The sequence below is a fragment of the Aphelocoma coerulescens genome, chromosome 13 (assembly GCF_041296385.1).
Source record: "Aphelocoma coerulescens isolate FSJ_1873_10779 chromosome 13, UR_Acoe_1.0, whole genome shotgun sequence".
Classification (NCBI taxonomy): Eukaryota; Metazoa; Chordata; class Aves; order Passeriformes; family Corvidae; genus Aphelocoma; species Aphelocoma coerulescens.
In genome coordinates, this window is record NC_091027.1 from 1970986 (window position 1) to 1998574 (window position 27589).

Sequence of the window (27589 nt, forward strand, 5' to 3'; positions counted from 1 at the left end):
GCCAGCCCCAGGAACCCACGGAGAGGCTCCGGTGCCAGCTGCTCCAGTGCACTCCGTGTTTTGAACCCCCCTGGCCATCCTGCCTGCATCCAGCCTCTCCCTCTGGCAGCCACAGCCCTTCCCAAACTGCCCTGGCATCTTTCTGTTCCCACGGGCCACGTGCAGCCCCTCCCTGTGGTGCCACTCGTGGAAAAGAAGAGTGGCAAGAGCAGGGCTTTCCATTCTTTATTTGTCGGAACGATTTGTTCGGTGACAGGAACAGAGCTCTGACCCTCCCCACGGTGCTTCAGCTGCACACACAGCTCCCCACGCCAGCTCCCAGCTCCCTGCAGCTCTCCTTCCACGCAGAGCTGCAGCTCCAGCCCGTGGGTGCGATTTCCAGGCAGGACAGACCACGATTCCCTGTTCCCCCACCCGTTCCCAGTCCAGCTGCACAGGGAATACTGGAGCATCCCCACTGCCAGTGCTCAGGCTGGGCTTTGCTGAGCTGGACCTTGGCTGTGCACTTGTCCCAGGGATTGTTCCCCAAGGGAGAACAGAATCCCGGAATGGGTTGGGTTGGGAGGGACACTAAAGATTATTTAATTCCCATCCCCTGCCATGGGCAGGGACACCTTCCACTATCCCAGGGTGCTCCAAGGCTCCAACCCAGCTGTTCCAGGGATGGAGCAGCCACAGCTTCTCTGGGAAATCCATTCCAGGGCCTCCCCACCCCCACAGGAAAGGATTTCTTCCCGATATTTTGGGATACGAGTGCTCAGAGCCAATACTGATCCAATTTGGCTCTGTTTGCCCCTTCCCTGCACCCCACAGGAGGGAACGAGCAGCCCAGAGGCTGCTCCAGGGGTGGCTTTGGATCTCTGACAGGGCTCATTAATGCCCAGGCTCATCCTGTGCTGAGCCACAGGAAGGACAGGGAGCGGCAGCAATCAGGGAGCCAGGGGGGCTCTTGGAAGGGGAAGAGGAGCACTGGTCGAGTGGCAGGACAAAAGGAACAGCAGGTGTTTGAGGAGCAGCACTGGGGAAAATGGAATGAAGTTTCCAGGGGAAAACACAGGTGGGAAACTCCCAGCAGCTCCTGCCATGGAGCACGGAGCCACCGCCCAGGGGACAGCACAATAACCCCGGGGTCAGGGCGCCTAAAAATAGATCCACCAGGGGATGGAATCCATGGAACAAGCCTGAAGGGTCACGGGCAGAGGGATTTGGACAGCTCTGCGAGGCAGCAAGCAGCAGGTCCCTGCTTTTGGGCTGGAAAATGATTGGAACAGCTTCATCCTTTCCATTCTGCAACCACGCACATCAGGGATTGGGGAGAAAGAGAACTGCCACGACCCCATGCACGTCCCTAACCTGGAAACAATCCCAAGGACAGTGTTTCCAGTGTGTAATAAGGGACTGGAGCCAGCCAGGAATCTTCTGAGGAACAGGTTCTTGTTGGGAAATATCTCCCTTTGGCAGGTTTGGACAAAGCACTTCAGAGGGAAGGGAGAAATCAGGTTCTCCTGGAGCAGCTGGGAGCTGTGCCAAGGGATTTCAGGGTATCCTGAAAGCATGGGAGCTGTGGGAGAGCAGCAGGGCACCGGAGAGCCCCCCAGGTGAGCAACTCTTGCAGAGACACAGACCCTGCACAAAGAAAATGGGGATAGAGAGGCACTGCCCAGCCCTGCAGCCTCTGTCCTTCCCAACAAAGCCCTGCCCAGCTGGCTCTTAGTCCTTGAAAGATCAAAACTGCACCCCCACCCCAGGGACAGCAGTTCTGGTCTCAGCTTTTGCTCTTGCCTCGTGTGTCCACCCCGTGTCCATAGCATCGTGGAATGGGTTGGGTTGGAAGGGACCTTAAAAATCATTTAATTCCACCCCCTGCCATGGGCAGGGACACCTTCCACTATCCCAGGCTGCTCAGAGCTCCATCCAACCATCCTCGGACGCTTCCAGGCACCCTTTTCAAATCTTCCAGAACCACAGAATGGTTTGGGTTGGAAGGACCCTTGAAGGCCACCAAGCCCAACCCGCCCAGCACAGCAGGACACCTTCCCCAGAAGGCTGCTCCTGGTCTGCTGGGAGGTGTCCTTGTGTCCTGCCCCTCTGCTCTGTGCCCTCCCACAGCCCTGGGTGTTTGTGGGGAGGGGGCTCCTTTAGCAGCTTCACATCAAGCAGCGAGAAAAATAAATAAATAAATAGGATTGCACTTGAGGGAAAGGTTTTGCAGCTGGAAGCCCGAGAGGGAAGGTCTGAGATGGGGCTCCCGCAGTTCAGTACCAGCACGTTCTGCCCAGCTCCGGGAGCAGCTCAGTGACCAGAGAGCTGCAGCTGGGCCGAGTCCAAGGTGCACATTTTCCTATGGATTTCAGTCAGTTTTTCCTGCTGTTTCCTGCCTGAGACCATCACTCCCTCCATCTCTTTCTCTGCTCCGTGGGTTTTCCACGATCCAAAATCAGGAGCTCAATGTGCTCCTTCCCACAGCTGCAGGAGAGGGATGGATGCTCTGTCATGAGCCTCAGGTGGTAAATCTTGGCTCCCAAGGGTGGCTGGTCCTGCTAAAATGTGACTTCCTGCAAGGAAAGGGATGGCCAGGCCCCAGCCTTTCCAACGGCCAAGGTCCAGGCAGGACAGTTGGAGGTTTTTGGGAGCAAGGAGCAAATGAAGGCCACATTCCATCTGCACGGGGCAGGATTTGCTCTGTGCCAATCCTTCTGCTCCTTTGTGACAGTCAGGGCCCCCCGTGCTCTCTAGAGAAGAAGAGGTAGACAGAGAAGACACCAGAAGGAGAAACAAGCACAGAATGAACAGAAGGAATCTTCCACGCTCCTCTCTCTTGGTCTTGGACAGATTCCTGTTTCACCTGGATCCCCAAGCAGGGCGTGGACAGGTTGCCATGAGCACGTCCTGCTGCTCTCCTGAGCTGGCCATGAGGCAGTGACCTGGCTGTGCCTCTTCCAAACCACCTGGAGACCACACCTGGCCCGGGTGCTCCCTTTTGGAAAGGGTTTTCCAAGGGCAAAAAAAAACCCTCGGCACCTTTCGTCGTGGTTTGGCCATTCCCTCCTTCAGTTCCCTGTAGCTTCTTTCCCAGTGTCCTCCAAGGCTCTCAGAGCCTCTCCTGGTCCCTTGGTTGTCCTTCCCCAGCTTCTCCTGGAGGCGCTGTGCGATGGGCCATGGGTTGGGATGAGGACCTTTGCCAAGGCAGTCACTTCCCACAGCATCCCCAGGCTCAGGGAAGCCAGGCCGTGCTCCCACTCCATCTCTCCAGAGCCCTCATGAGCTCAGGGTGGTGAGGAACAGAGGTTGGATCATTCAGCTCTTGACCATTCCTGGACATCCAGGGATCTCTGTGGGGAAACAAAAGGAGGGAGAACAGCATTAATTTAGCCTGGAGAGGTTGGGATAGAGGAGGGATTCAGATGCCAAAGCCAGAGGAGAGATTAAACTTCTTTCCTTGGTTGTGGAGATACCAAATGACAGAAAAGTCAGGTGGAAAAATGGGAAATTAATTTGGAGATAGAGAAAGGAACAAGTACAGAATATGCCCGTGTTTTTATTTTCTGGAAGTGATATTTTTTAATAAGGACATGTAAAAGATTATCATCTGTGCATGTAGGAGAAGAAAACAGCTTTAAAGCCAAAATGGATCTGCAGAGAGGAAAAAAAACCCCGTATCTGTTCTTTGGGAACACAATGCCTCTCTTGGAAGAATTCTGGGTATCCAAACTGGAGTTGTATTTCTTGTGCAAATCAAGGATGAAGTTCCAACGTGACAGGGATGATTTGCACCAGTGTCCCTTGCCAGCATCTCTTTAAAAAGATTATTTGCACTCCATCTGCCCTGCAAAGTGTGTTTATCCATCCTTCCCTCCTTCCTCGCTCCCTCCTTCCCTTCCTTCTTCCCTCCCAACCTGTGCCAGGGCCTCCTCACGCTCTCAGGGAAGAATTTCTTCCCAATATCCCACCTAAACCTCCTCTCTCTCAGTTTGAAGCCATTCCCCCTTGTCCTGTCCCTGCAGTTCCTGAGGAAAACTGGAAATGTTGCAGATTATGAGCTCTTTAGAAAATCCCCGTGTGAAATAATCCTGGCTCTGCAATTCCAGCAATTTCCACAGGCAACATTCCCCCGTGGGACCAAGGCCCAGCAGTTTATCCAGGATGGACAATCCAGCCAGACATGAGGGGTGGATGATGAAAGCCGTGACTTTGTGCGCTGTGGAATGCTGAGCACGCTGGAGTTTTTCCAGAACAAATCTGGAAACTCGGAGTGAAGCTCCTCTGCCGTTTTTCCTCAGCTGGGATCCCGAGGCCTCTTCTGCAGCAATCCTATAGATGGTGCTTGTCAGCTTCCAAGGAAGCCTGAACCATTCCCAGAGTTCCCAGGGCAAAGCCGCTTGTGGAGTTCAAGTGGGAAGGAAAAGGGAATGTTCCAAAATAATTCCATTTCTGCGTTCAGGAAACGGAAGCACGGAGCACAGCAAGGTTGTGCCTCCAGCTCTGCATCCCTCACCACTGGGACTTAATTGCTGCCACCGTAATTAGAGAGCTTTGCTCGTTAGAGTGGTGCTGCTCATCACCCCCATCCCTCCCAGGCCGGGGGCTGAGATCCTGGCTTCGTTTTTCCCAGGAAAACAGAGGAAGTCGATGTTTCTGGATATCTTACAACAAGATTATCACAGTAATGACTGTGTGGTGTTCCAACCCAAGCCACACAGCCTGACAGGAGACAGAAGTCCAAAGCCCTCTTCCTGCTGCCCCACTGGATGAGCTTCCCATCCAAACTCCAGTTCCCATGGCAACAGTCCCAGTTTGGTTTCCCTCCTAGCAGACTCCACCGTGAGCAGCCATTCAGTGAGAACAGCACGGGTGGGAGAGCCGGGACAGGGTTCTGTTACCTCTCCCTGCACCTCCACGGGCGCCTTCCAGCTGAGTGCGGGACAAGGAGGCACCTCTGGGGTCACTCTCAGCAGGTGCCAGGTCCAGCCTGAGCTGCTGACCCCACATCCTGCTCGGTGCCACCTCCAGGTCACCCAGTGCTCCTCCCGGACCCCGAGAGCAGCCGTGCCACACGTGACTGCATCTCACCCTGGCCAACCCGAGCCGCTCCGAGCCATTAGAAAAGTCACTTATGAACAATTCAGAGTTGGCCAGGTGCCACCAGGAGAGGGGTGTAAATCACCCTGTGTCCAGGGGCACTTATGGGGCAAGGCTGGCAGGCCCTGAGGTGCCCACTGGGCTCTCCAGCTTCCCCAAGAGCAGCCACCAGAATTCCAGGCTCCTTTACAAAGTCTCTTTAGGTAGTGAGGTTGTTTGGGAAGCCCTAGAGCTTCAAGAGGAAATATCCACTTTATATCCGTAATTATTAATTTTAATATTCAAGGAGAAGTATCCACAGACTGTTCAAACCCACAGGCTGCAGGCTGGAGCCACAGCAGAGAGGGGCCAGCACCTTTTTTACATTCTTTCCCTTCTAATCCTTTAAAAAAAGGTGGGAAAATCTAGAGGAACAAGCGAGCAAGGATTAACACTCTGACTGCTGCCTTCGACAATTTTTGTGTCCTCTTGGAGGAGAAAAGTGCAGCCAAGGGCAGCATTCCCACCCCTCCAGGCCAGCTCTTGGCACCACTTCCAGGGGCAGTTCCTCCCCTGGTGGAAATTGTTCCTCCACATGGTGGGATCAGCTGGAATCTCCGGTTCCTCCACAGACATCTGCCTGGTGTCCATCAGGGTGTGAGGGCACCACTGCCTTGCTCTCCATCATCAGCCCCACACAACCCCAAGAGTGGGATTCATCCCTGTAGGACTCTCCTGGAGGAGTGTTGGGCAATGGCACGAATCCCTTTCCCCAGGATTTATCCTTTCCTTCATTAACGATCTGGAGCTCTTTGAGACCCGGAGCGTGCTCAAGCTACAACTCATTTCCATCAACTTAATTCCAGCAAAATCCACGGAACTGCTCTGCCGTCAGCGCCGCGTCCCAGAGCAAACCCCGCCTTGCAGTTCAGGCCTAGGACAGGCTGAGCCCAAGCCCTTCTTGTGCAAATCAGCAGCACCGCTTTGAAATCAAGGAGTCAAACTCCCCTTCGCAATTCCACGCCAGCGCCGACGTCAGCGCGGCCATCCCGCCTTCATCCCCGCGTCGCCGGGAGAGGATTTAGCCCTCACTGATTTATTCCCCAGTGAAACTGAGGTGCAGGGGGAGCAGGGCTGGCAGCTTGTCCTGATGGAAGGCAGGGCAGCCCAAACAGCGGCATAATCCCAGGAATCTTTATTTATGGGCTCCGGGCGTGAGCGCGCGCGGAGGGAGGAGGGCTGGGAGATGGCAGCTCGAGTAAACAGCTCATCCCTTCTCCCAAACATCTGCCTCGTAAAAGCACAAAATCAGATGTTGGCCTGGAATGCTGCTGGCTGCTCCCAGGGACACGGACAGAGCACAGCTCGCCTGACCCCTTCCAACATTTCCTCTGCCCTGGGAGCTGAATTCCTCAAGGTTCACAAGGCAAAGCTTAATATTCAAAACAGAAGCTGGCTGAGGAAACCTTGCAGCCTCTGGTCCTGAGCAGTGCCTGTTCACCTGTGGGAATCTTGGATTCAGCGGGATGAATCAGCCACACCCCACAAAGCAAGGGATGCACGGTCTTGCTAACAACTTCCCAGCTGGAATTCACTCCTTTACATTCCCTTCTTTTGGTTCAGGACAGCCCTAGGAGAGGTGGAAGCCTGATGATGATGACATTTTTGGTCATTAGTCCTAATTAATTAGTCCTAATTAATCCTAATTAATAGGTCATTAGTCCTAATTAATCCCAGGCTCAAGGACAGCCATTCCACAGGGTGAAGAGCTGATGAGAAAGTCAAAATTCCCTTTCCAGTCAATGGGAATGGATTGTTGCCCACAGAGTCACAGGGGGAGTTTGAAATGGCTCCCATGGGACATTTCCCAAGGGGTCAAGGAGAGGATGAAGAGGAAAAAAAATTCCCTGTGGATTGTCTTAGTGCTTTGCACTAAGTGGTTTTGCAAATCAGCAGGAACAGCAGTGACAGGACACAGGGAATGGCTTCAAAATGAAAGGGAGTAGATTTAGATGGGATATTGGGAAGGAATTCTTCCCTGGGAGGGTGGGCAGGCCCTGGCACAGGGTACCCAGAGCAGCTGTGGCTGCCCCTGGATCCCTGGCAGTGTCCAAGGCCAGGCTGGAGCAGCCTGGGACAGTGGGAGGTGTCCCTGCCCACGGCTGCGGTGGAATGAGATGATTTTTAACTGTTCTGGTATTCTGTGATTCCATAAATCTTAGATTTGCTTCCTTCCATTTGGAGTGTACCCTGTGGAAACCTCCGTGGGAGCTCCATGGAAATGGAGCCCAACCCTGGGACTAACTCAGCTCTCTGCAAGGGAGCAGCTCTTCCCCAAGCAATCCAAGGATTCAGGGTGGAATGAGGGCAGAGAAAGACAGAATTTCCTGCTCCAGCCCTCCAGGAACCAGGAGAATCTGCCAGCCTTGCCCTGCACAGTCTGTACCTCAGCAGGGGTCTCAGAGCCCAGTCAGGCCTGGCACAGCTCATCTCCAGACTGCCCCCCCTTTCCTTTCCTGCCTCTCCAGTCTCTCCTTGGAAACTCCTGCTATTTTATCCTGTTTCTGCAACCTGTCATCCCCCATTTGCCAACAATTCCTCCCGGAACCTTCCAACAGCATCTGCTCCAAGAGCAGGGTGTGAGAGGGATCCCGGGGCACAGCAACAGGAGAGGAACCATCAGGTGCTTCTGCACAGCTCAAGGGGAAAGAAGAACCTGGGAATGCCTGATAAGAAGCCAAGGTGTAACACAAAAAAACCCCAGAGTGTCCCAACCCCAGATTTAGTCTGTTTGATGATCGCTTTCATCGAGGAAAGGAAAAAATTCCACCTCATCCCTTGCACTCTGCTGTTCCAAGCCTGGGCTTTAGGGCACCTCCGTGCTTGGCTGTGCAAGGTGATGTTCCAGGTGACACAGGGGGATGCTCCTGGGTTTGTTGCAGCACCTTTCCTGCAGAGTTCATCCCTGACTCCCAGGTCCCAGCCTTGGGAATGCCTCTGGACACTTTACAAAGCATCCATCAGCCCAGGGAGGGCATTTCCCCCCTGCCGTCCTCCCCTGCACCAGGTTGTGCTTATTTTATCCCCTTTTCCCAGGAGCTCTCCTAGGGACTGGGATCCAGCAGCCAGTGCCACGAAGCCAAACTGGGACACAACTTCCCAGTCAGTCCTTAGCACATGTCCAGCTTTCCCCACCGGCCAGGCACCAGATTAACTCCACATCTCCACTTGTTGGCTGTGGCATCAGACTTCTCTGAAGATCCAGGTCCTCTGTGTCCTTAGTCCCCACCTGAAGGATCTCCCAGCACTGGGATATTGCTCAAATCTACCTGAGTGAAGATCCCCGGCTCCCACACGGGTGCAGTTCCATTCTGAAATCCCCAACCTGGATTTTCATTTCCTTTGCTGAGGAATAATGTCCCCATCAAATGATGGGTTTAAAGGACTTTTTTTTTTCCTGGCAGAGGATCATCCAAGTACCTCTGGAAAGCAGCCAGGATGGGAACAGCTGCAAAGCAACAGGCTTTTAAAAGCTCTGTTATCCCATTTCCCTCTCCTTCCCTTGTCCCAGCTTTTCTGAGGGTTTTTTTCTCTCTTTTGTTGAATTTTGGGGAAGTGGAAGGACACTGTTTGCTTTGGGTCTTGTGGGGGTTTTTAAATCACTGAACAGATTGAATGTTGTTCCCAACAGAGGGAGCAGGGATAGAATCATGGAACGACTGGGGCTGGAAGGGACCTTAAACTCATCCAGTGCCACCCCTGCCATGGCAGGGACACCTCCCACTGCCCCAGCGTGCTCCAAGCCCCGCCCAACCCGGCCTTGGACACTGCCAGGGATGGGGCAGCCCTCGCAGGGAAGGATTTCTTCCCAATATCCCATCTAAACCAACGCAGGCAACACTTTTCCCTTGGTTTGTGGCACTGTAATTCCCTTTTCTTGGTGTGATGCCAGCGGAGTGTGGACTTGTCCTTAAGCCTGGCTTACACCCAATTTCCTCTGCAGATACTCCAACTAATACAGGCTTAAACCCAAGCCAAACAATGAGCAGAACAACGTTCTCCCTGTAGGAACAACGGATTCTCTCCTCCACCAGCTTTTGGACTCCACACAAAGGAAGGTCTGGGATGGGATTTTGAATTCTCTCCTCCATTTGCCTTTAGATTCCACACAAAGGAAGGTCTGGGATGGGATTTCAGTTCCCTCCTGCCACAATCCAAGCACAAAGCTCTGAGCAAGCTGCTCTCCCTGGCCCTGCTGCGAGCAGGGGGTTCTGGTGGGATGCTGGGATGATCTCCAGAGTTCCCTCCCGGTTCCTGCAATGCTGTGAAACACAGAGGTGGGAGCACTGCCGCGTGCCAAGCTCAGGAGGTCATGGAATGTGAAAAACCATGGAGACACCACCAAATCCTCACAAGAAAATAGCAACCAATGATCCTCTAGACAGGAAAGAGCCGAGGATCTGACAGAAGTGGGGGATCAGCAGGTGCCTGTGGCTGCCCAGAGGGGATCCACACTGAAAACATCCCACATTTTAAGATAGAAGCGTTTGTGGACGTTTGGATTGCAGCAGTGCAAACCCTTCCCCAGACTCGGCGTCATCGCTTGTGGAATTCAGCTCCGAACTCTGATTTCCTCTGACCGCTCCGAGGATTTCTTGGAAAACTTGTAAATGGAGTTGGGGCGGTCGGTTTGACTGTTTTATGCAAAATATCTCGGTGTCAGGGGAAAATGCAGAAGGATTTTTATTGTAGGAAGTCCAACAGTGCCTGGCAAATGAGCGCTCAGCCAGGGGTTGCTCCCTCCCACAAAACCAGGGGTATCCTCTCCTCCTGCTCATGCTGCTGTCTCCCACCTGAGGACAAGAGGAAAATCTTCTTTTGGAGACTTTATGCCCCTCATTCTCTGCCCAGTGCAGAGCATCCATGAGCTCTCCTTCCCACCCCCTCCTCATGGAACTTCATGGATTAAAACTGACCCCATTTCTCACTTCCCACAGAAGCAACCCCATAGCAGACACATCTATTTCATCCCTGCTGGAGTCACACAGACAACCTGGAGGAGTGTAAGCGGCAATTCCTGCACTTTGGTTAAATCACTGGATTTTGGAGGACGCTGCTCCTGAGGCATCCTGCGGATCTTCCATCCCATTAAATCACTGACCATCGGATCAGAAATGCACAATTCCACGGGGCAGGGAGAGGGACAGAGCCCCAGCTGGCCTCTTGTGCAACACATCCCCACTAACTGTTTCCAAAGCCGCTCCAGAGCTTAAATCTCATTCCCAAAATCGCCTCGGGCAATCGCTTGCTCAGCAGTAGCTGCTCCTCCATGAGAGTAAATCCCAAATTTTTTTCCCTGATCCTCCTCACCCACATCAAAGGGTGGAGCACAGGAGTTGTGCCAAGGCCTGGTGAACACTCCCAGGGCTTACAGCAGGGCTGAACCTGTGTGGCAAACGCTCCAGCACGGCTGGGTTCACACCGAGCTTTGGTTCCCTCACCAAAGCCGAGCGGCGCCGCCGCAGCGGGGCTGGCAGCGGGTGCTGATGGTATCACAGGCAGACACAACACGGCCCTGCAGAGGCTCTGCAGCTCAGACAGCACCCAGGCAGGGCCAGGCACCCACGGGTGGAGCGGGCATCGCACCTGGGTAAACACAAGCTGCTTTCCCAGAGCCCGGCTCCCAGCGGTGACAGCAGCGCAGCCCGCGGGGCTCTCCTGCTCTGCTCCCTGGCAAGCCCCTTCTGCAGGCAGTGAGCACGGGGTTGGCATCTGCCATGGGGAGATATAAAAAGATTTCCCTGCGGGGTGGAGCTGGGCTCGTTGGTGATCTCAGGGTTTCAGTCACGGTGACCCGCTGCACTTGATGGATGCAGCCCTGCCCCCATGGCCCTGTCAGCAGCAGCACTGCTGTCCTCAGCCAAGGAGCTTGGGGTTGCCTTATCCACCCTTTCCAGGGCAAATCCCAGTTGTGCACAATGACAGCAAGCCCCGTCTGTCCTCCTGACTCCCAGAGATGGGGCTGGAAATGAGACAGACACCCCTTGCAGAAGGAAAAGTCCAGGAATGTGCAGAAATGGCAGGGGCAGGATGTTAAGGGGACGCAAGGTTTTCATTCTGGTCACTTATTTACTGCAATTTCCCTCCTGTTTAGGAAGATTGAGAGGCCCAGCTGTGACCTGAAACCCCATTTGGAAATGGATGGTCCCAACACTTGAGCAGGAATGAGAGGAGCTCAAGGAGCTCACCTACAGCTCTCGGAGGGCCTGATATGGAAGGGTTTCAGGTGTATTTTATTTTAAATCACCTTCATAGTTATAACAGCACTGAAATCTGAAGGACCCCAGCTTTTTACAGAGCTGGGTGACATTGTCTGGTTCTTCCACCCTGGTGGTCCCAAGGCTCCCTGTGAAGGCAGGAGGACAGAGCTGGGCTCAGGATCACATAAAGTGGCCAATAAAAACCTGTGCTGTGCAATGAGAGAGTGGTTGCTGTGCACAGAAATCCATAAGAAGGGTCTGGGAATGATAACCGAGCTTTCCATAAATTACTGGAAGTCAAACGTTGACAGATTCCATGTCAGGAAGATGAAAGGAGGAGCGGGTGGGATTTATTCAGCTCCACACATTTACTCAGCTCCATTATTCTCACCTCCGAAACCAGTCCAGCAGCCCTTTAATCCCTCAGCAGCTCGTCTCTAAATTGTCTCTATCATTAGCAACAAAGTGCTCGTTATTCCCATCGCCATCCTTTGAGGGAGCCGTGGATGGGGGTGAGGATTCCTGCGGAGAGAAGCAGCGCAGAGCAGGGGCAGGAGACACAGATTTAGGAGGTGATGTCCCTCTGGCTTGTCCCATCTATCCAGGGAAGAGGTGGACACCCCTCTCCTTCTGCAAAGACACTGCCTGAAAAATTTCCAAGCAACTTCTGAGCGGGATAACCCACCCCTGTGGTTCCTCCAGAAATTGGCACGTTTCTGTTATTAATTGTAACAAAAAGGAATTGGAACTCCTGGCTGAACCCACAGGGGATTTCCTCGGAGGAAGCCCCAGAGTGGGCCCGGCTTGGCTGTCCCTATAATTAGCGTTTGTCCCGAAATTGCCACGATCAGCCTGCGACTCCTCCGGCCCCATTTGCATTGATGCAATCGCCTCATCCTCGAGAAATGGAATGAGGCACCCTCGGAATCACTCCGGAGGGGAGGGGGAAGGAAGAAAGTTCTCTGCAAACACAACCCGCTTCCTCAGCGGCTGGAGGAAGAGAATTTAGCAGGTACTTAAGGTTAATGAAATAAGCTCGAAGGGGATGCAGCCACTTCTAGGTTAGGATTACTCAAGACTGAAAAAATACAGCAGAAAATGGCTTTCCACTACTGCCAGGCAAGGATTGCATGACTGGAGTGAAGGATGGTGTCTTATCCTTCGGGGGTCCAGCTCTGGTGTCTCATCTCCCCTGTGATCTGAAAGACCTGGACGGAGGGGTCTCCCAGACACCCTCAAAACTGGCAAAGAAAGAGAAGGGTTTCATCCTTGGGTGCATCTGCATCGGGCTGGGGCTCAGATTCCTGCTGAGGCAGCCAAGGATGGACAATGTGTGGTCACTGGGAAGCATCTTCTCTCCCAGCTCCTGGGAATGTGAGCAGGGACGGTGCCCTTGCAGGCAGCAGGGTCCTGGCAGGCGGCAGTGGCAGGTCCTGGCAGGCGGCAGTGGCAGGTGGCACCGGGATGGGCGATGAGTCACCAGGGCACACGCTGGTTTCTAATCTGGGCCCCGCTGTTTGTCACCTCGGAGCAGGGTGACACCTTCACGCTGCATTTCTGTCTTCCTGCCGCTCAGCAAGCCCCTCATCCCAAAGCCTTGGTGCCTCACACAGGACTGAGGTCTCGAGGAATTATACACAAAGCCGGGAGGAACATCTGGGCACCACCAAGTCCTGTGTGTGTGTCAGCAGCAGCACCATCTCCACCCAGGGACTGCATAACCCAGGCAGCTGCTTTTCAGGGGTGGATACGGACATTGGACAGATATCTCCATGTTCCAAGGGCTCCTTGCACAGCAGGACAGCTCCTGTCCAGATTTGGGTCATGCTTCACATCCCTAATACAGCCACAGCCCTGCCCAGGTCCCCATCCCGTGGGTTGCCACCTTCCCATGGGAAGTCTAGAATTCCCTGGGCCACTCCTCACCTCCTCTGGGGCTGCCCAAGGATAAACCACCTCAGCAAAGTGGCAATGACAGTGGTGTTCCTGTTCCCAGGGGCGCTGGACACAGCATGGCCACAGCCCTGGTCACCACGGGGACAAGTGGGGTGGACACAGCAAGAGAGGTGACAACGCTGACCTGGCCCTTCCAAACGAACCACAGCTGCTGGCTGGCATCATGCACATATTTGATGCCATTTGCAGGTAAAAGCGAAATGGTTTCATTTGCCTGGGCTCATTTTTTCCCTGCTTTTCCCAAAACTGGAGCCCTATGGCACAAGGCAGAGGGGATTGTCATTAAAAATAAATCAACATTCCCCTTCCCGGCTCTGGGAGTATAAATTAGGCTGGACACTTGGACAACTCCCCTGGCACTGGGGTGGAGACACCCCAGGGTGATAAATAAAGAGCAAACTAAGAGCAGTAAAACTCCTGGGAGCAACACTGGTGCCAAAGCCCAGCAGCATCCCAGGTACCCAACCCCTTCCCACAGCCCTTCAGCTGGGAAAACCCCATTTCCCCTCCAGCTCTTTGGGCTGGCAAAGTGGTCAAAGGTTGGACTCGATGATCTGAGAGGTCTTTCCCAACCCTCAGTGGTTCTGTGATTCCCCATTCCCACCTCCTCACCACCGAGGCCACCCCCGTGCAGGGGGACAGCACGGCTGTCCTGGTTTGTCTCCATACCTGTCACACACTCACCCCAAAGGCATCCACGGCTCCAGAATGACAGGAACGCCTGCTCCACGCCCTCCCAGCCGTGCCTTGGCAGGCAGCAGAGCAGCTCCGAGAAGGAAGCAAAGCTACTGCTCATTCCAGAGGCAACCTTCCTCCCCACAAAGCTCTGGAGCAGACAGGGGAATGGCCAACGTGGGAGGGCAGAGGCACCGGTCAGGCTGCCTGCTCTGAGGAGCAGATCCTGCTCTGAGGTGCAGATCCTGCTCTGAGGTGCAGATCCTGCTCTCACAGCATTTCCCAGCGCTGCTTCCTCTTCTGCAGCCCATTCCTGCCTTCTCCCTCCCTTTCCAGGGGATCCAGCCTCTTGAGTTTCCTGCTGGTGCTCGAGTCATTTCGCCTCCTAGGACTGATTTCTCATCTCGAATTGTTTCCCCATCTTTTTATACTCTCCTTGGGCTATATTTCACATTGCCTCTCTTATTTGGTTGCCTCCACCTTGCCCTTTACCAGTGTTCCAGAGATTCCTTCTTTTTCCATCACCAGCCAGTGCTGGATTTGACTTTCATGGCAGAGCTGATGGGAGCCTCCTTAGACAGCTGCAGTTGTCCAAACATGTCCTAAAACAGTTGTCCAGTTTTACCATTATCTTTCCCCTTCCAAGTTTTGAGTGCTAAATGGAATTTTTGGACAGAGAAAGAAACCATCCCTGAATCCACTCTGAGTTTATTGCAAGCCTCTGGTTTTGTAAATCATACGGGAAAGGAAAATTCCCAAAGCTGGGCCATGTAATGGTGGCGAACTAAAATCCCATCCTGCAGCCTTTAGCACAGCTTTGGAATCAGAGGGTTGGAGCCAGCCCAGCCTGAGACCAAACCTGAGCAGCTGCACTGGACCCAGCACCCCATGCTGGGTCTCTCCGAGGTCCAGGGGGACATTCCAGGCCGGTAGGAATTGTTCATCCTGCACTCCTGCAGGGCCCTTCATGCTTCCCTTCAAACCAACAATCCTTTCCGCCCATCCTCAATTAATTCTGTCTCTCCTGGCCACAATTCCTGCCTCTCCTGGCCAACATCCCCAAGTCCTGCCTCGAAACCACAGTCCCAGCCCTGCTGGCTCTGCCCTGGAGGCTCCTCACCCCCAGCTCTGACCTTTCCTTTTGGGAACAGCCCGCTCCCCTCCCTTCCCACCACGGAAGGGGCCGGGCAGCCCCGCTGGAGCAGCCTGTCCCCGGCCCTGCCTCCTCCTGGTCCTGCCAGGCTGTGCCACCGCCTCCTGTGGCACCACCTGCGGCACCAAGGAGATGCCACCGTCCCTTCCAGCCTGGCAAATGTCAGCAGGAGGGGCTGGGGCTGCAGGGGAACAGCCTGTGCATGCCCTGCTCCCGGGGAGATGTTCATTCAGGGCTGGGAGACTCTCCTGGAGCACTTTCCCTGCTATAAATAGGAACCCCGAGGATCCCCTTTTAAGAAGGGGCTTTCTCTGCAGCAGGAGCCCCGGAGGGACAGGGGAGCACGGAGCCAGCTCCAAGTGAGCTGTGCAAATCACGTCACTGAGAAACAGCCTCGTTGTTGTGAGTCACAAACCTTCTCTCTGTGCCTGTGCTCTCCCTTTGTCCTGCCCTCTGCAGCTCCCCTCTGCCTCAGTGCTGTGCCAAAGGGATTTTTTGTCTGTAAAGCTGAACCCCAGCTCATGAGCCTGGCTTGGCTCTCTAAAGAAGGTCACGAGCCACTCTCATGTCAAGGCAGAGCATCAGAGCAGGGTTTGGGTTCTGCTGAGGCCTCACCACCAGGCCAGGCTGATAAAGGTTTATCTCAGCATCATTCTCTTGCACAAGGCACTGATACTTTTCGCCTCAGAAACCACAAGCAGCAACAACTTCTGATCCTCACAAGACAGAGCTCAGCTGGCAGAGGGCTGGGAAAGAGGGGTGGCAGCCTGATCCCAGCCTTTCCCACGCAGGTGAGGGGAATGGAGTGGGAGGAAAGCTCTGAGCAGTGAGAACAGATTCCCCAGTGAACTGACCCAGTTCCCCCACCCTGCTCCCCTGCAGATATTTTGGGGCTCCCACCAGCTCTGCTGCATACAGACACACTTCCTGTCACGACCAACTATCAGAAAACATAACTTCTGATATGAATAAACATTTGATTTCAGGGTCAGGCAGCAAGAAACTGATTTAGGGCTCCAGTTTTTCTCAGAAAAAAACTGCCTCACATTTCCACTCACATGTCCAACACAACAGGGTGGGACTTTCAGGCTTTGGAATCCTGAAGCCCCAAGGATATTCTGCACTGCTTCTGAAGATTTCTTCAAGGCTCCCTCACAATTTGCTGTCCCATGGGACCTCCATCCAACAGCCACCAAGGAGGTCATGTCCTGACAGGCACCATTTAATCTGGTTGCAGGATGGCTTTGGGGGTGATAAGAAACGTTTTCAGCAGCCTGGCTCTTCAGCTGCAGCAATTCAAGATGAAGCTGTTCCCACCCAGGGATGAACAAGCATTTCCTTCAGCCAGGGAGGTAAAAAAAAAAAGATTAAGGAGAGGTTTTTCACACTTGCCTACACTTAAGAGGAAAAAATATTTACATGAGGGAAAAAGGACTTGGAAGGGCCTTGCCAGAGGCCACTTGGCTGTTTATGCATTTCTCAGGCCTGGGCTGAGGCTGCAGAGCCTGAACCTCCCTGAATGGCTGAGGGACTGTTTTTAGGGCTGGGAGATCCCCTTGCTGTGGCTTCTGTGCCTGTGGAATTGTGTCTGTGAGCCCTCAGGCTCTGCCAGTGGCCACTGTGGCTCCCCAAAGCCTTTCCTTTGGCATTCCTGGAGGACCAGAGCCGGGAGGGGGGCAATCACCTCGTGCTGGGAAATCCAGACTGGCTCTGAGCACCTCTTAAGACCAACCACCATTCCAGGATGGGATGTGGAATGTCCCCTGCAGGAATGTCCTGTTTTAACAGGAACAGGGGAAGATGGGTGGCAGCTGCTGCTCCCCTACAGATGCTGAAGCTCTGGCTGATTTTTCCTTCCTGCAGTCAGCGATGGCTGGTGCTCTCTAAACCTGGAAAGCACAAATTATTATAGTTTGGGCATCTGATGTGTTTTGGAAGTGCCTGGTGCAATCTCCCCCTGTCTGAGCTGCACACCAATTCCCTGCTGTTCTTTGTGGAAAGGAGAAGCCTCGCAATGTGCCGGGCACACAGTGGCCTCTGCTGCCAAGGCTTCCACCGTGGGCTTAAGTGGCACAAAGGGCACAAAATCCTTGTCATTGCAACATGCTGGGCTGCAATCCTGCTTTGCATCACTCATGGTCTTTCCTCACTCCCACCTGAAGCAAGAGGGACATCAGGACAACAGGTAACAGAGGACAGGCCAGGAGAGTGGATGTTTATCCAAGGAAACACCTCCATGAGCTTTTTAATCCTAAAAAAGTCCTAAGTCCTGCCACACCATGCTGCTGCCACCCCATTCCTGCAGGACAAGTCACCCCATCACCTTCTTCCAGCCCAAACCGCAAGCCCCCACAGCTGGGGAAGCTGCAGCTCCCTCCCAGTCCCAGGGGATCTGGCACTGGTGACCAGCAACAGAGGATTAAACCCTCCCAGCTGCTGGAAGTGCTGCTGTGGGAGCACAGGAGCCATCCAAGGCTGCCAGTGTTGCCAGTCCAAACAGAGAAGCAGGTGGGGTTTTAAACCCCTGTCTGCAGATCCTGATGGGAGAGGGGAAAACCAGAGAGTGCTGAGCACCCACAACCCCGTCCCCATTGCCAGGGCTCAAAGCACTGTGTAAATTCATGACATTTTTGTCCACACTGTGTTTCCTCCCTGCTCCTTGAGGTGTTGGTTTTCGTTAATGAGCCCTGACGGATTCACTAGGAAAACGCTGGAAAATATGGGAGAAATGGCTTTAAGCAAGGACACTCGACTAGAGCATAAACCCCATAAACCCTCTTTATTTAAACACGTCAGTCAGTAGGAGCTGCAATAAATACTCCGAGTTTTGAACATACAGATCTTCATCTCTGCATTTAGCTGGCACAGCAAAGCCTTTCCACCTCCCTGTTTATGTACAGATCTACGTACTGCTGTGCACAGACAATGGGTTCACACACACGTATCTATGTATGCACTTGTGCAAAAACGACCTTACCAAGGACAGGAAACAAGGAAATATTTCCCAATCACCCCCCACTGGCACTGGCAATATCACACAGAAATTCAGCTGGATGCTCCTTTCCATAGGGAAAATGGGAAAACTGAAATGTCACGCACGGAGGAGCAGCAAATCCACTTTTTTCATGTGAAAGTTTTGAGAAGCTCGGTGCCCCCTTAAATATTGTGTTTGATTCAGCACCTTTACCCACAGCAATTCCAACTGCCCGACCCAGGGGTTGTGTCCTGCTCTTACAACACTCCAGGAGAGAGAACCTCCTTCCAAGCTGTGGAAACTCCCGTTTCCAGCTCCGTCTGGACCCCAGGCTGTGTCCCTAAAACCCCAACTGAGCTGGCTGGGCTTTGCTCGTGCCAGGCAAACACGAGGGTACGACAGAGAGAGGTTGTTCCACAGGGTCTGCCCTACTACCAGCTGTAGGAACAGCATCTCCAGGAGCCAGTGCTGCTGGGATATTCCTGCCCCGCTCTGGAATATGACAGAAAGCACCTCCAGGCTGCTGTGGGGGCAGCTGGTGCCCCACAGAAATGTGTTGATGAGAGGGTGTGGCCAAGTGAGAGCATCCTCACAGCCCGGGCTGGGTGTTCATTGCAAAATGTTCTCTTTGCCCCCAGCAAAGGGGAGATTAGTGCTCATGTTTGCTTGCAGAAGAGCTCCAATAAAAGTGTAACAAGGGGGGGAAATGCTGGGGCTGCTGGGTTGGAGTCTTAGAGACAGCCAAGCTTTCACACTGGAAGAGATTTTTGCACAGGGAGGAGATGCCGAGGTGGCTGCGGAGATGAGGAACCAAGCAGAGTGTGACAACAGTGACGAAAGGAGCCCTCATGTTGCGAAACACGGGTCTCGGGGAGCCCGGAGTGGCACTGCCTGTCTGCCGAGAACCACAGCCAGGCCAGGCCAGCTTTTCACAAGAGCCTGTGCTCCCCTGAACCCGCAGAACCGCTCTGGGCCCCATCCCACTGCAGACCTGAGGAGTTACCAAACAGTGGGGTCAGCCAAGGGGCTGCCCCAGCAGCTGGGGAGGGGAACACGGGGGGAACGCTGTGACAAGAGCAGCAGCACCTTCCCTGCGTGCCCCTTCTGTCCCCACAGCCCAGGGACACTGCCAGGCACTGCCTGGTCGGGAAACCTCTGCTTCCCTGCTGCTTTTAGGGTGGCACTTTGACAGAGAGCAGAGAAGGGAACAGGCAGGGCAGGCCATGCTCCCTCCTGCCAGAGGAATGAGAGTGCTCATAAACCCATCTCCTTGGGAAATGGATTCATCTCCCAGGGAAAATAAACACCGGGAGGCAGAGGGCTGGCAAAGGGAGGGACAGAGCCCTTCCCTCAGTCTGGGGGGAGGTTTGAGACTCCTGGCAGCAGGAGCTGGAATTAATGGTGCAGGAGCAGGCTGTGCCCGTGTGCTGGAGGAGCTGGCAGGGGAGAAAACAAGGCTGGCAGGACAGAGAGTTTTGTCTTGAATTAAGGGAAAAAAGGAGAGTCTCGGGCCTTTGGAAAAGGGGCAGGAAACTCAGGACAACAAGGATGCAGGGAGGTGATGCAGGGAGAAAAGTCAGAGGCACCAAAACCCAGCTAGAATTTAACCTGGCTGCTGTCAGAAGAGACACTTAAAAATGTTCCTATAAATACAGCAGCAAGAGAAGGAGGGCTAAGGGGAACCTCCATCCTTTGTTGGGGAAAGACAAAGGATGAGGGAGAGGCTGAGGTACTCAAGGCCTTCCTGGTCTTTTGGAATAAGACTGGTTGTCCTCCAGGTACCCCCTGGGCTGGAAAGCAGGGACCTGATCTCCTGTGCCAGGATGACAACTCCGTGGATGAGGAAAAGCCTGCGGATGACGCCTACCTGGACTTTAATTAAGCTTTGACACTGTTTCCCACAGCATTCTCCTGGAGAAACTTTAACTTGGATAGGTCCATTCTTCACTGGGATAAACCTGACTGGGTTAAAAGCCCAGAGGCTGGTGAGGAATGGATAAATCCAGCTGGTGGCCAGTCACCAGTGGTGTCCCCAGGGCTCAGTGTTTGGGCCAGTCTTGTTTGACATCTTCATCAATGATCTGGACAAGGGGATTGAGTACATCCTCGTTAAGTTCATAGATGACACTAAATTGGAAGGGAATGTCAGCTTGCTGGAGGGTAGGACAGCTCTGCAAAGGGATCTGGATCAACAGGAATGCTGGGTTAACGTTGGACTCGACCTTCAAGGCCTTTTCCATCCTAAAAGAGTCTGTGATTCTATCCCAGAAGGGCAAGAGATGCTGGAGATAAAGTCCAGGCTGCTGTTTACTGCCAGCCAGCCTGGCAGTGCCCTCCTGGGGTGGCACGAACATGACCCTTATAGTAAATAACCCCTGCAACAAGCTCTGTGAAGCCCAGCAGTTGTGAGGGGCCAGAGCTGGGGAGCAGCACGCTGGGTGCTGCTCACACACCCACTCCCTCTGTGGGCTCTCCTTTCCACACTCCTCATCCCTGGCTGATTTTCAAACACTTGGGGACATTTAATAACTGGTATCTCTGCCCTCCCTCTCTGCTGTGCTGGGGCCTCCCCTTCACCTGAACCCCAGGGTGGGGCCCAGCTCCTGGGGCAGGCACAGCCCTGACACCCCCGGCCGGTGCAAGATGCACCCATGGGCAACACTGGACTTCAGGAACTGCTGAACAGTTTGGGATTTGAGGCACTTTGGGAACAGCCAGTCCTCAAAAGGAGCTCGAGCCACACTTCCAGGTGGGGATCTGCACCCAGACCCTTTTCCCTCTGCCAGCTCCCTGTTCACTTCCACATCTCCCCAGCGCCACAGCAAGCAGCGTTTCCAGCCCTGGCTGCCCAGACAGCCAAAGCTGTCCAGGAATTCTCCCGAGAGGCAAAGGATTGGCGTAACCCAGCAGCTTTCTGTGCTGGGGGATGAAGCCAAGACAGCCCTGATGTGGGAACTGCAGCTGCCCCCATCCCAAACGTGATCCACAGCGAGGGCAGTATTTTGTAACAACACCAAAGCCGTGTTTGTGACGTTCACTCCACCAAGACTTGAAAAACAAAACCAATCTGTTTGGCCGAAGTGGATAAAAGCAGTGGATGTAGGGCCAAGCTCCAGCTGGCTGCACACCAGCACCTGGGGGTTGTGTCCCCTCTGTGTCCCCACCTCTGTGGCAGTGGCACGAGGTACAAGCAGCAGCACAGCATTTGCTTTGGCCTGCTCTGTTTGCAGGAAGAATTTAATATCTGTCACTGATTTCCCTCGGATGAAATCACCACCGTGTGTTTTGTCAGATGTGTTTAAGCTGAGCCAACTCTCTGCCAGTGTAAAATCCTAAAATCCAGTTTAAACAGTGACTCCTGACTTCAATGCTCCATTTTTTAATGTGTCTCTAAAACTATCTTTTTAATAGAAAATATTTTAGCAGGACAAAGCTCTTTCTTTCTAACCATGGCAAGGTTTGGCTTTGGTGGTGCCAGAATATTTTTTCCTCCAATATTTCTCTCTGTTGATTCCAGCTGCCCCCAGAACAGCACAGTTTCTACTTCACCAGTTTTACTAACATTGCCTTAGAGGAAAGAAATCAGTTCTTCAGCTCTCAGACTCCACTGCAAAGGCTTCCTGACACTGCAGCTGAGCTTTGCAGTACCGAGGTCACTTGTCAGTGCAAACAGCCCAAAATTCCCTGTCCCTTCCACGTCCACATGCTCTGGATGCTGGAGTGCTTCTGTAAATAATCACTTGCTCAACTCTCAGCTTTGGCTACCCACAGCCACAATATCTGAAGTAAGAAGAGGCAGCCAAAAAAACAGAGCCATTATTTGGACAACAAATCCTGCTCCACGAGTGCTACCGAAACGCAAATAATTAATCACAGTGAAAATACAAACCACAACAGAGATGTGGGCATGGGAATTCTCTGTGCCAGAGGGTCCTGCCTCAAACTGGTGAGAATTTGAGCCTGCTGGGGGCTGGCCTGACCCCATCACTGCGGGACACCTTGTCCCTCTGTGCCCTTGCTACCCTCAAACCCACAGGGCACTGGGCATCACAGAATAGAGGTGCCTGGCGAGAGCCAAAATACAGGAGATAAAACAAGGCAGGAGATATTGATCTCTGCAATCAAAGGTTAATTCTCATTTCCCCTGAATGCTATTTAATAATCACAGCCTGCAACGAGCTACATTGCATCTGCAGTGAGTACCTACACCGAGTGTGCTCCTACACCGAGTGTGCACCTACACCCAGTGTGCTCCTACACCCAGTGTGCACCTACACCGAGTGTGCTCCTACACCGAGTGTGCACCTACACCGAGTGTGCACCTACACCCAGTGTGCTCCTACACCCAGTGTGCTCCTACACCGGGTGTGCACCTACACCGAGTGTGCTCCTACACCCAGTGTGCTCCTACACCCAGTGTGCTCCTACACCGAGGGTGCACCTACACCGAGTGTGCTCCTACACCGAGTGTGTACCTACACCCAGTGTGCTCCTACACCGAGTGTGCACCTACACCCAGTGTGCACCTACACCGAGTGTGCACCTACACCGAGTGTGCACCTACACTGTGCTCCTACACCGAGTGTGCACCTACACCGAGTGTGCACCTACACCCAGTGTGCTCCTACACCGAGTCTGCACCTACACCGAGTGTGCTCCTACACCGAGTGTGCACCTACACCGAGTGTGTACCTACACCCAGTGTGCTCCTACACCGAGGGTGCACCTCCACCGAATGTGCTCCTACACCGAGTCCGCTCCTACACCGAGTCTGCACCTACACCGAGTGTGCACCTACACCCAGTGTGCTCCTACACCGACTCCACACCTCCCCACAGCCTCTCACCTCTCGGTGCTTGTGCAACACGAAGCAAAGAGCACCTGACTGCCAGCCCCGCTCCTGCCCCGGGTGTCCCGTGCTCAGCAGCCTGTTAATGTTTATCTGAGGGGCTGCCCTGCGGCCTCTCACGCCACAAAGTGTCACCGTGTCACCACACCCTTCCTTTGCCTCACACTCCGAGGCCTTGGGGCACTGCTGGTGAGGGCACAGGCAGACAGAAGATGAGGGAAGGGCTCTCAGCCACATTCCCTGCCCCTGCTGCAGTGCTGAGCTGCGAAGGTGACAAGAGGAGCCGGGTCAGTCACAGGGTTAGAGGAGGAGACGGCTCCTACAGCTGCTCCTCCTTCCCAGCACCTTTCTCCATCAGGACCACATTGGGAAAGAACAAAAGGAGCAGTAGGAGTTCCCAAAGCCTTGGGTTTTACCCTGAGGGGTGTGAGGGCTCGAGGAGTTTGTCCCCACACCTCGCAGCAGCAGCAGAGAGCAGCAGCAGTGACACCCTCCCTGCTCCCTGCCCATCCGGGGGGATTCCCCTCCAGCCCTGTCGGCACCGGAGCTCGGGGCAGGTCCTGAGAGCAGCCAGGAGAGCCGAGGCCACACGGGGACTGCCGGGAGGTGTCGGTAACCCGAAACCCCGCTCCACCCCCATCCCAGCACGGCCCCTCCGGGACGGGGCACGGCGCTGCCCCAAAGCCCCTCTGCCTCCTCCTGCATCGGGATTCGGCTCCGGGCTGCTCACCCATCACCCACAACCCATCCAGCCCTGCCGGGCACCCAGCAACCCCCACACCCCCAAAGTGACCACGGCACGGCCCCAGCGACAACGCCACCAACACCCCCGTGGAAATGCGGGGGCTCCCAAGCATCCCCCGGGACACCGCGGCCCCCGGAGCACCGGCAGGTCCCGGGAGCGGCTTTTCCTGCACCTTTCCCAAGGATTCTTGAAAGAACCCCGCACTTGCACATCCTGTCGCAGCGGGTTGCGCCCCCAGCCCAAATCGCCGCTCCCCTCCAGCCAGGGACTGTCCTGTTCCCGGAGAGGCAGCCCTGTCCTGCCCGGGGACGCCTGGCAGAGCCTGGCACACGGGGCAGAAACCCCTCCGCACGCACCGCAAGCGACCCGCAGCCGTCCCGCGGCCGGAGCTGCGCTTCCAAGGTGCCATGGAAAATCCAAACCTCCTCCCCTCCCACCTCCCCGGCTCGCTGTCATCCGAGCCCTGGAGTTAAACAAACCGGGCGCTTTACAAGCTTTTGTTGGCCGCAAAGCGCCGGGCTGTGATTGTCGCCGCGTGTCACCCAACTTCCCAGTGCCACATTCCTGAGTCCCGCAGGCACAGGCTCACATTCTAGGCAAACGCTCCGTTTATTTCTATATTTTTTTTCCTGCAGAAAGTCCCGTAGCACTCGGCAAAACAAAACGCCGCGAAGCGCTCGCAGTTCCTGGGCGGTGATCAGAGTGACCCAGCGCCGGCAGCAGCCCCGAGCCTGCCGAGCCGCGCTCAGCCCCGCTCCCTGCATCCCTTCCCCGCCGTTTTGTCGCACAATGCCACCTCCGCCCCCGGCCCCTGGCAGGGACAATCCCACCGCCCCCGCCCCAGGTGTCCTGCCACCCCCACGGCCGCCAGTTGGGTTGTGAAGAAGGGACCGGGAGCAGTCCTGCGGGGCTGCCACCGGTGCAGGGGGGGGGTCCAGCCCCGCTCCCAGCTCCCAGCAAGGTCATGAGGTAGTTCAGTCCCGGCCACGGCCAGGAAGTCCCTCCAGGGACGAGCATTCTGCACAGCCTGGCATCCCCCATCCCCGGGTCGCGCCCCGAACCAGGGGGCTGCCGGCAGCCCCTCCGCCCTGCCCGGGGCCGGCCCCGCTTTGCAGAGAGTTTGAGTTTGGGGTTTCCTGCAGCCATTAGGTTTCAGGCGCTCTCTAGAAGAGAATCACTGTTGTTATTAAAGGAGCTTGATTCTCCTTGGAAAGGCTCCTCTGTGCCACCCCCGCCTGCCGCGCCGGAGCCCCCAGCACCCGCCCCGCCGGGCACAGTACCTTTGCCGTGCAAAAAGTCCTCGGGGCGAGGGAAGGAGCCCTCCTCGCAGAGCAAGTCGCAGGTTTTATCCGAGGCCAGGGGGTAGCCGTGGTCCTCCTCGTTGAAGTCGCTCCTGCCGTTGCTGTTGGAGTAGCCGTTCGCGTACATCTTCAGGGCGGACCTGCGCAGGCACAGCAGCTCCTGGAAGGCGTACCTGAAGTCGGGGCTCCGGCAGTAGATCAGGGGGTTGAAGGCAGAGTTGACGTAGCCCAGCCAGTTCAGGAGGATGTACACGTACTTGGGAATGATGTTGTCCTGGATGACGTGCACGATGTTGACGATGAAGAAGGGCAGCCAGCACAGCGTGAAGGTGCCCATGATGATGCCCAGGGTTTTGAGGGCCTTGTGCTCCTTCAAGAAGAACTTGGAGGAGCGGCGGTGCCCGGCTCCCCCTTTCTGCTCCTGCTCCTTGTTCTGGGTGTGAAACCTCCCCTCACTCCTGTCTATCTTCTGCAGCTGCTTCTTGGCCACCTGGAAGACCCTGGCGTACACGAAGACCATGACGACGAGGGGTAGGTAGAAGGAGATGATGGAGGAGGCGATGGCGTAGGCTTGGTTGGTGAAAAAGTCACAGCACATCTCGTTCTCGTAGCACCGGATGGCGTCCTCGTGGTCTGCCCGGTACCAGTGCATCTGGATGGGCAGGAAGGAGGTCAGGGCCGAGACCACCCACACCACCAGGATGACCACGCGCGCCTTGCCCTTGGTCAGCAGGCTCTGGTACTTGAACGGGGAGGTGATGGCGAAGTACCGGTCCACGGCGATGACGCACAGGGTCTCGATGCTGGCCGTGACACACAGCACGTCCAGAGAGGTCCAGAACTCACACCAGAAGTTCCCAAACTTCCACATCTCCATGATGATGTGGCAGGCCCCGAAGGGCACCACGGCCAGCCCCATGACCAGGTCGGCGCAGGCCAGCGAGGTGATGAAGTAGTTGGTGACAGTCTGCAGGCGCTGGAAGCGGGCGATGGCCGTGATCACCAGCACGTTGCCGAAGACGATGGCCAGCACGATCACCGACATGAGGATGCCCATGCCCACCACCCACACGTCCCGCGACACCGTGGGGTCGGCGGCGCTCTGGTTGGCGCTGGCGTTGCCGCCGGGCAGCTCTGTCCCCGCCGCGGCCATGGCCCGGCGGCAGCCCCGGGGGCGGCGGGGGGGGCTCGGCTCTGCTCAGCGCTCGGCAGCCGCGGCGCCGCTCCGAGGGCCGCGCATACGGGACAGGTGCGGGACAGGTGCGGGGCCGCTCGGCTGCGCGCACCTGGCACCGCTCCGCTCCCGTCCCGTCCCGGCAGTGTCCCGGCAGTGTCCCAGCCCGTGTCCCAGCCCGTGTCCCAGCCCGTTAGGCGCCGCGGAGCTTTTAAGTGACAGCAGCCCGTGACATCAGCCCGCCGCAGCCAATGGCAGCCGGCACCGCACCCCGAGCCCCCCCGCACCCCGCGGCCACCCCCGCCTGCCCCACGCGCGTCCCCGCCCCGCGCGCTGCGTCCCCGCCGTGTCCCCGCACCGCGGGCTCTCCCTGCTCCGTGTGTGCCCCCCCCCCCCCCCCCCGGTCCCCCGCTCGCGGTGTTCTCCTGTTCCCCGCCCCGGGGTGATCCTGTGTTTTCCACGCACTGCCATGTCCGCCTGGCCTCTGCCTGCAGTGCCCCACGTGCACGCCCTGTGTCACAAATGTCCCCACGCTGCCTGCGCGGAGCGTTCCCACCTCACCCACGCATCCTGGGTGCTCCCTGGGTGCCACCGGGACACACGGCACCGGGAAAATCCTGAGGACTCTGGGGCTCCTGGCACTGGAGAACCCCTGGCAGCCCATCCTCGTTGGTGACAACTCGTGACAGGATGTCACCCAGGTCCCCATCCCTGTCAGTCCCCAGCTCGGTGCTGTTGCTGCACCCCAGTGGGTGCATCCAAGTGTGGGAGCCACAGAAATCTCAGAGCTGGTCAAGGATAGAGACGCCCCTCACTCCTGGGAGCACTGACCAGGCAGGGAGTGACCACTGGACACTCTGACCAGCCATGCTGCAGCCAGGCATGTGGTCAGAGCCAGGCACTATCACAAATATTTCCCTCCAAAACAAACAAATTTGCTAAATAAGGGTGAAGGAATCCTGAAAACTTCCTCTTAGCCTGACAGGAGATAACGCTGCCTCTGGAGTTTCATTTCTGCCATCACTCTGAACCAACGCTGCTCTCCCAGGGACACATCTCACTCTGCTGGCCCCGGGGGCTTTCAGAGGTGACAGCTGAACGCTGTGGTTCTAAAACTTCCCTGTGCCACAGAAAGGGGGAAAATAAAGACTCGTTTTTGCCCAGATTGCCCCAATGCCACCAGCAGCAGCTGCAGGTCAGTCCCTGGTTGGATGCAGCACTTTGGCCCTCCCATGGCACAGGCAGTGCCAGACTCCTGCCTTTGTCAGCAATTAAACACTTAGTGATGTTGAATCTTATCTGAAACTCATCGGCTCTTGGAATCTGATGGGTTTGCATGATTCTGCCTCATTTTTCCTGCAGTACTACGGTGCCAAGGGCCAGGTGCCAGGGCCAGGTTTCCCACTTTTTGCAGTCTTCACCCTAATGTCCCCACAGCACGGCC

General features: G+C 55.4%; 1 protein-coding gene across 2 annotated transcripts; it reads right to left on the reverse strand.

Annotated features, from left to right (window-relative positions):
- Positions 1–1417: 1417 nt before the first annotated feature.
- Positions 1418–26314, reverse strand: ADRB2 (adrenoceptor beta 2). Of its 2 annotated transcripts, none has more exons than XM_069029100.1 (2): positions 24951–26314; positions 1418–3332 (listed from the first exon to the last, which is right to left on the reverse strand). In XM_069029100.1, exons 1-2 carry the CDS (start codon positions 26122–26124, stop codon positions 3298–3300), a joined length of 1209 nt encoding a protein of 402 aa, XP_068885201.1. In that variant the 5' UTR covers positions 26125–26314; the 3' UTR covers positions 1418–3297. The 2 variants fall into 2 exon arrangements, with proteins under 2 accessions (XP_068885201.1, XP_068885202.1); XM_069029101.1 differs by lacking the exon at positions 1418–3332 and adding an exon at positions 24452–24833.
- Positions 26315–27589: the final 1275 nt, after the last annotated feature.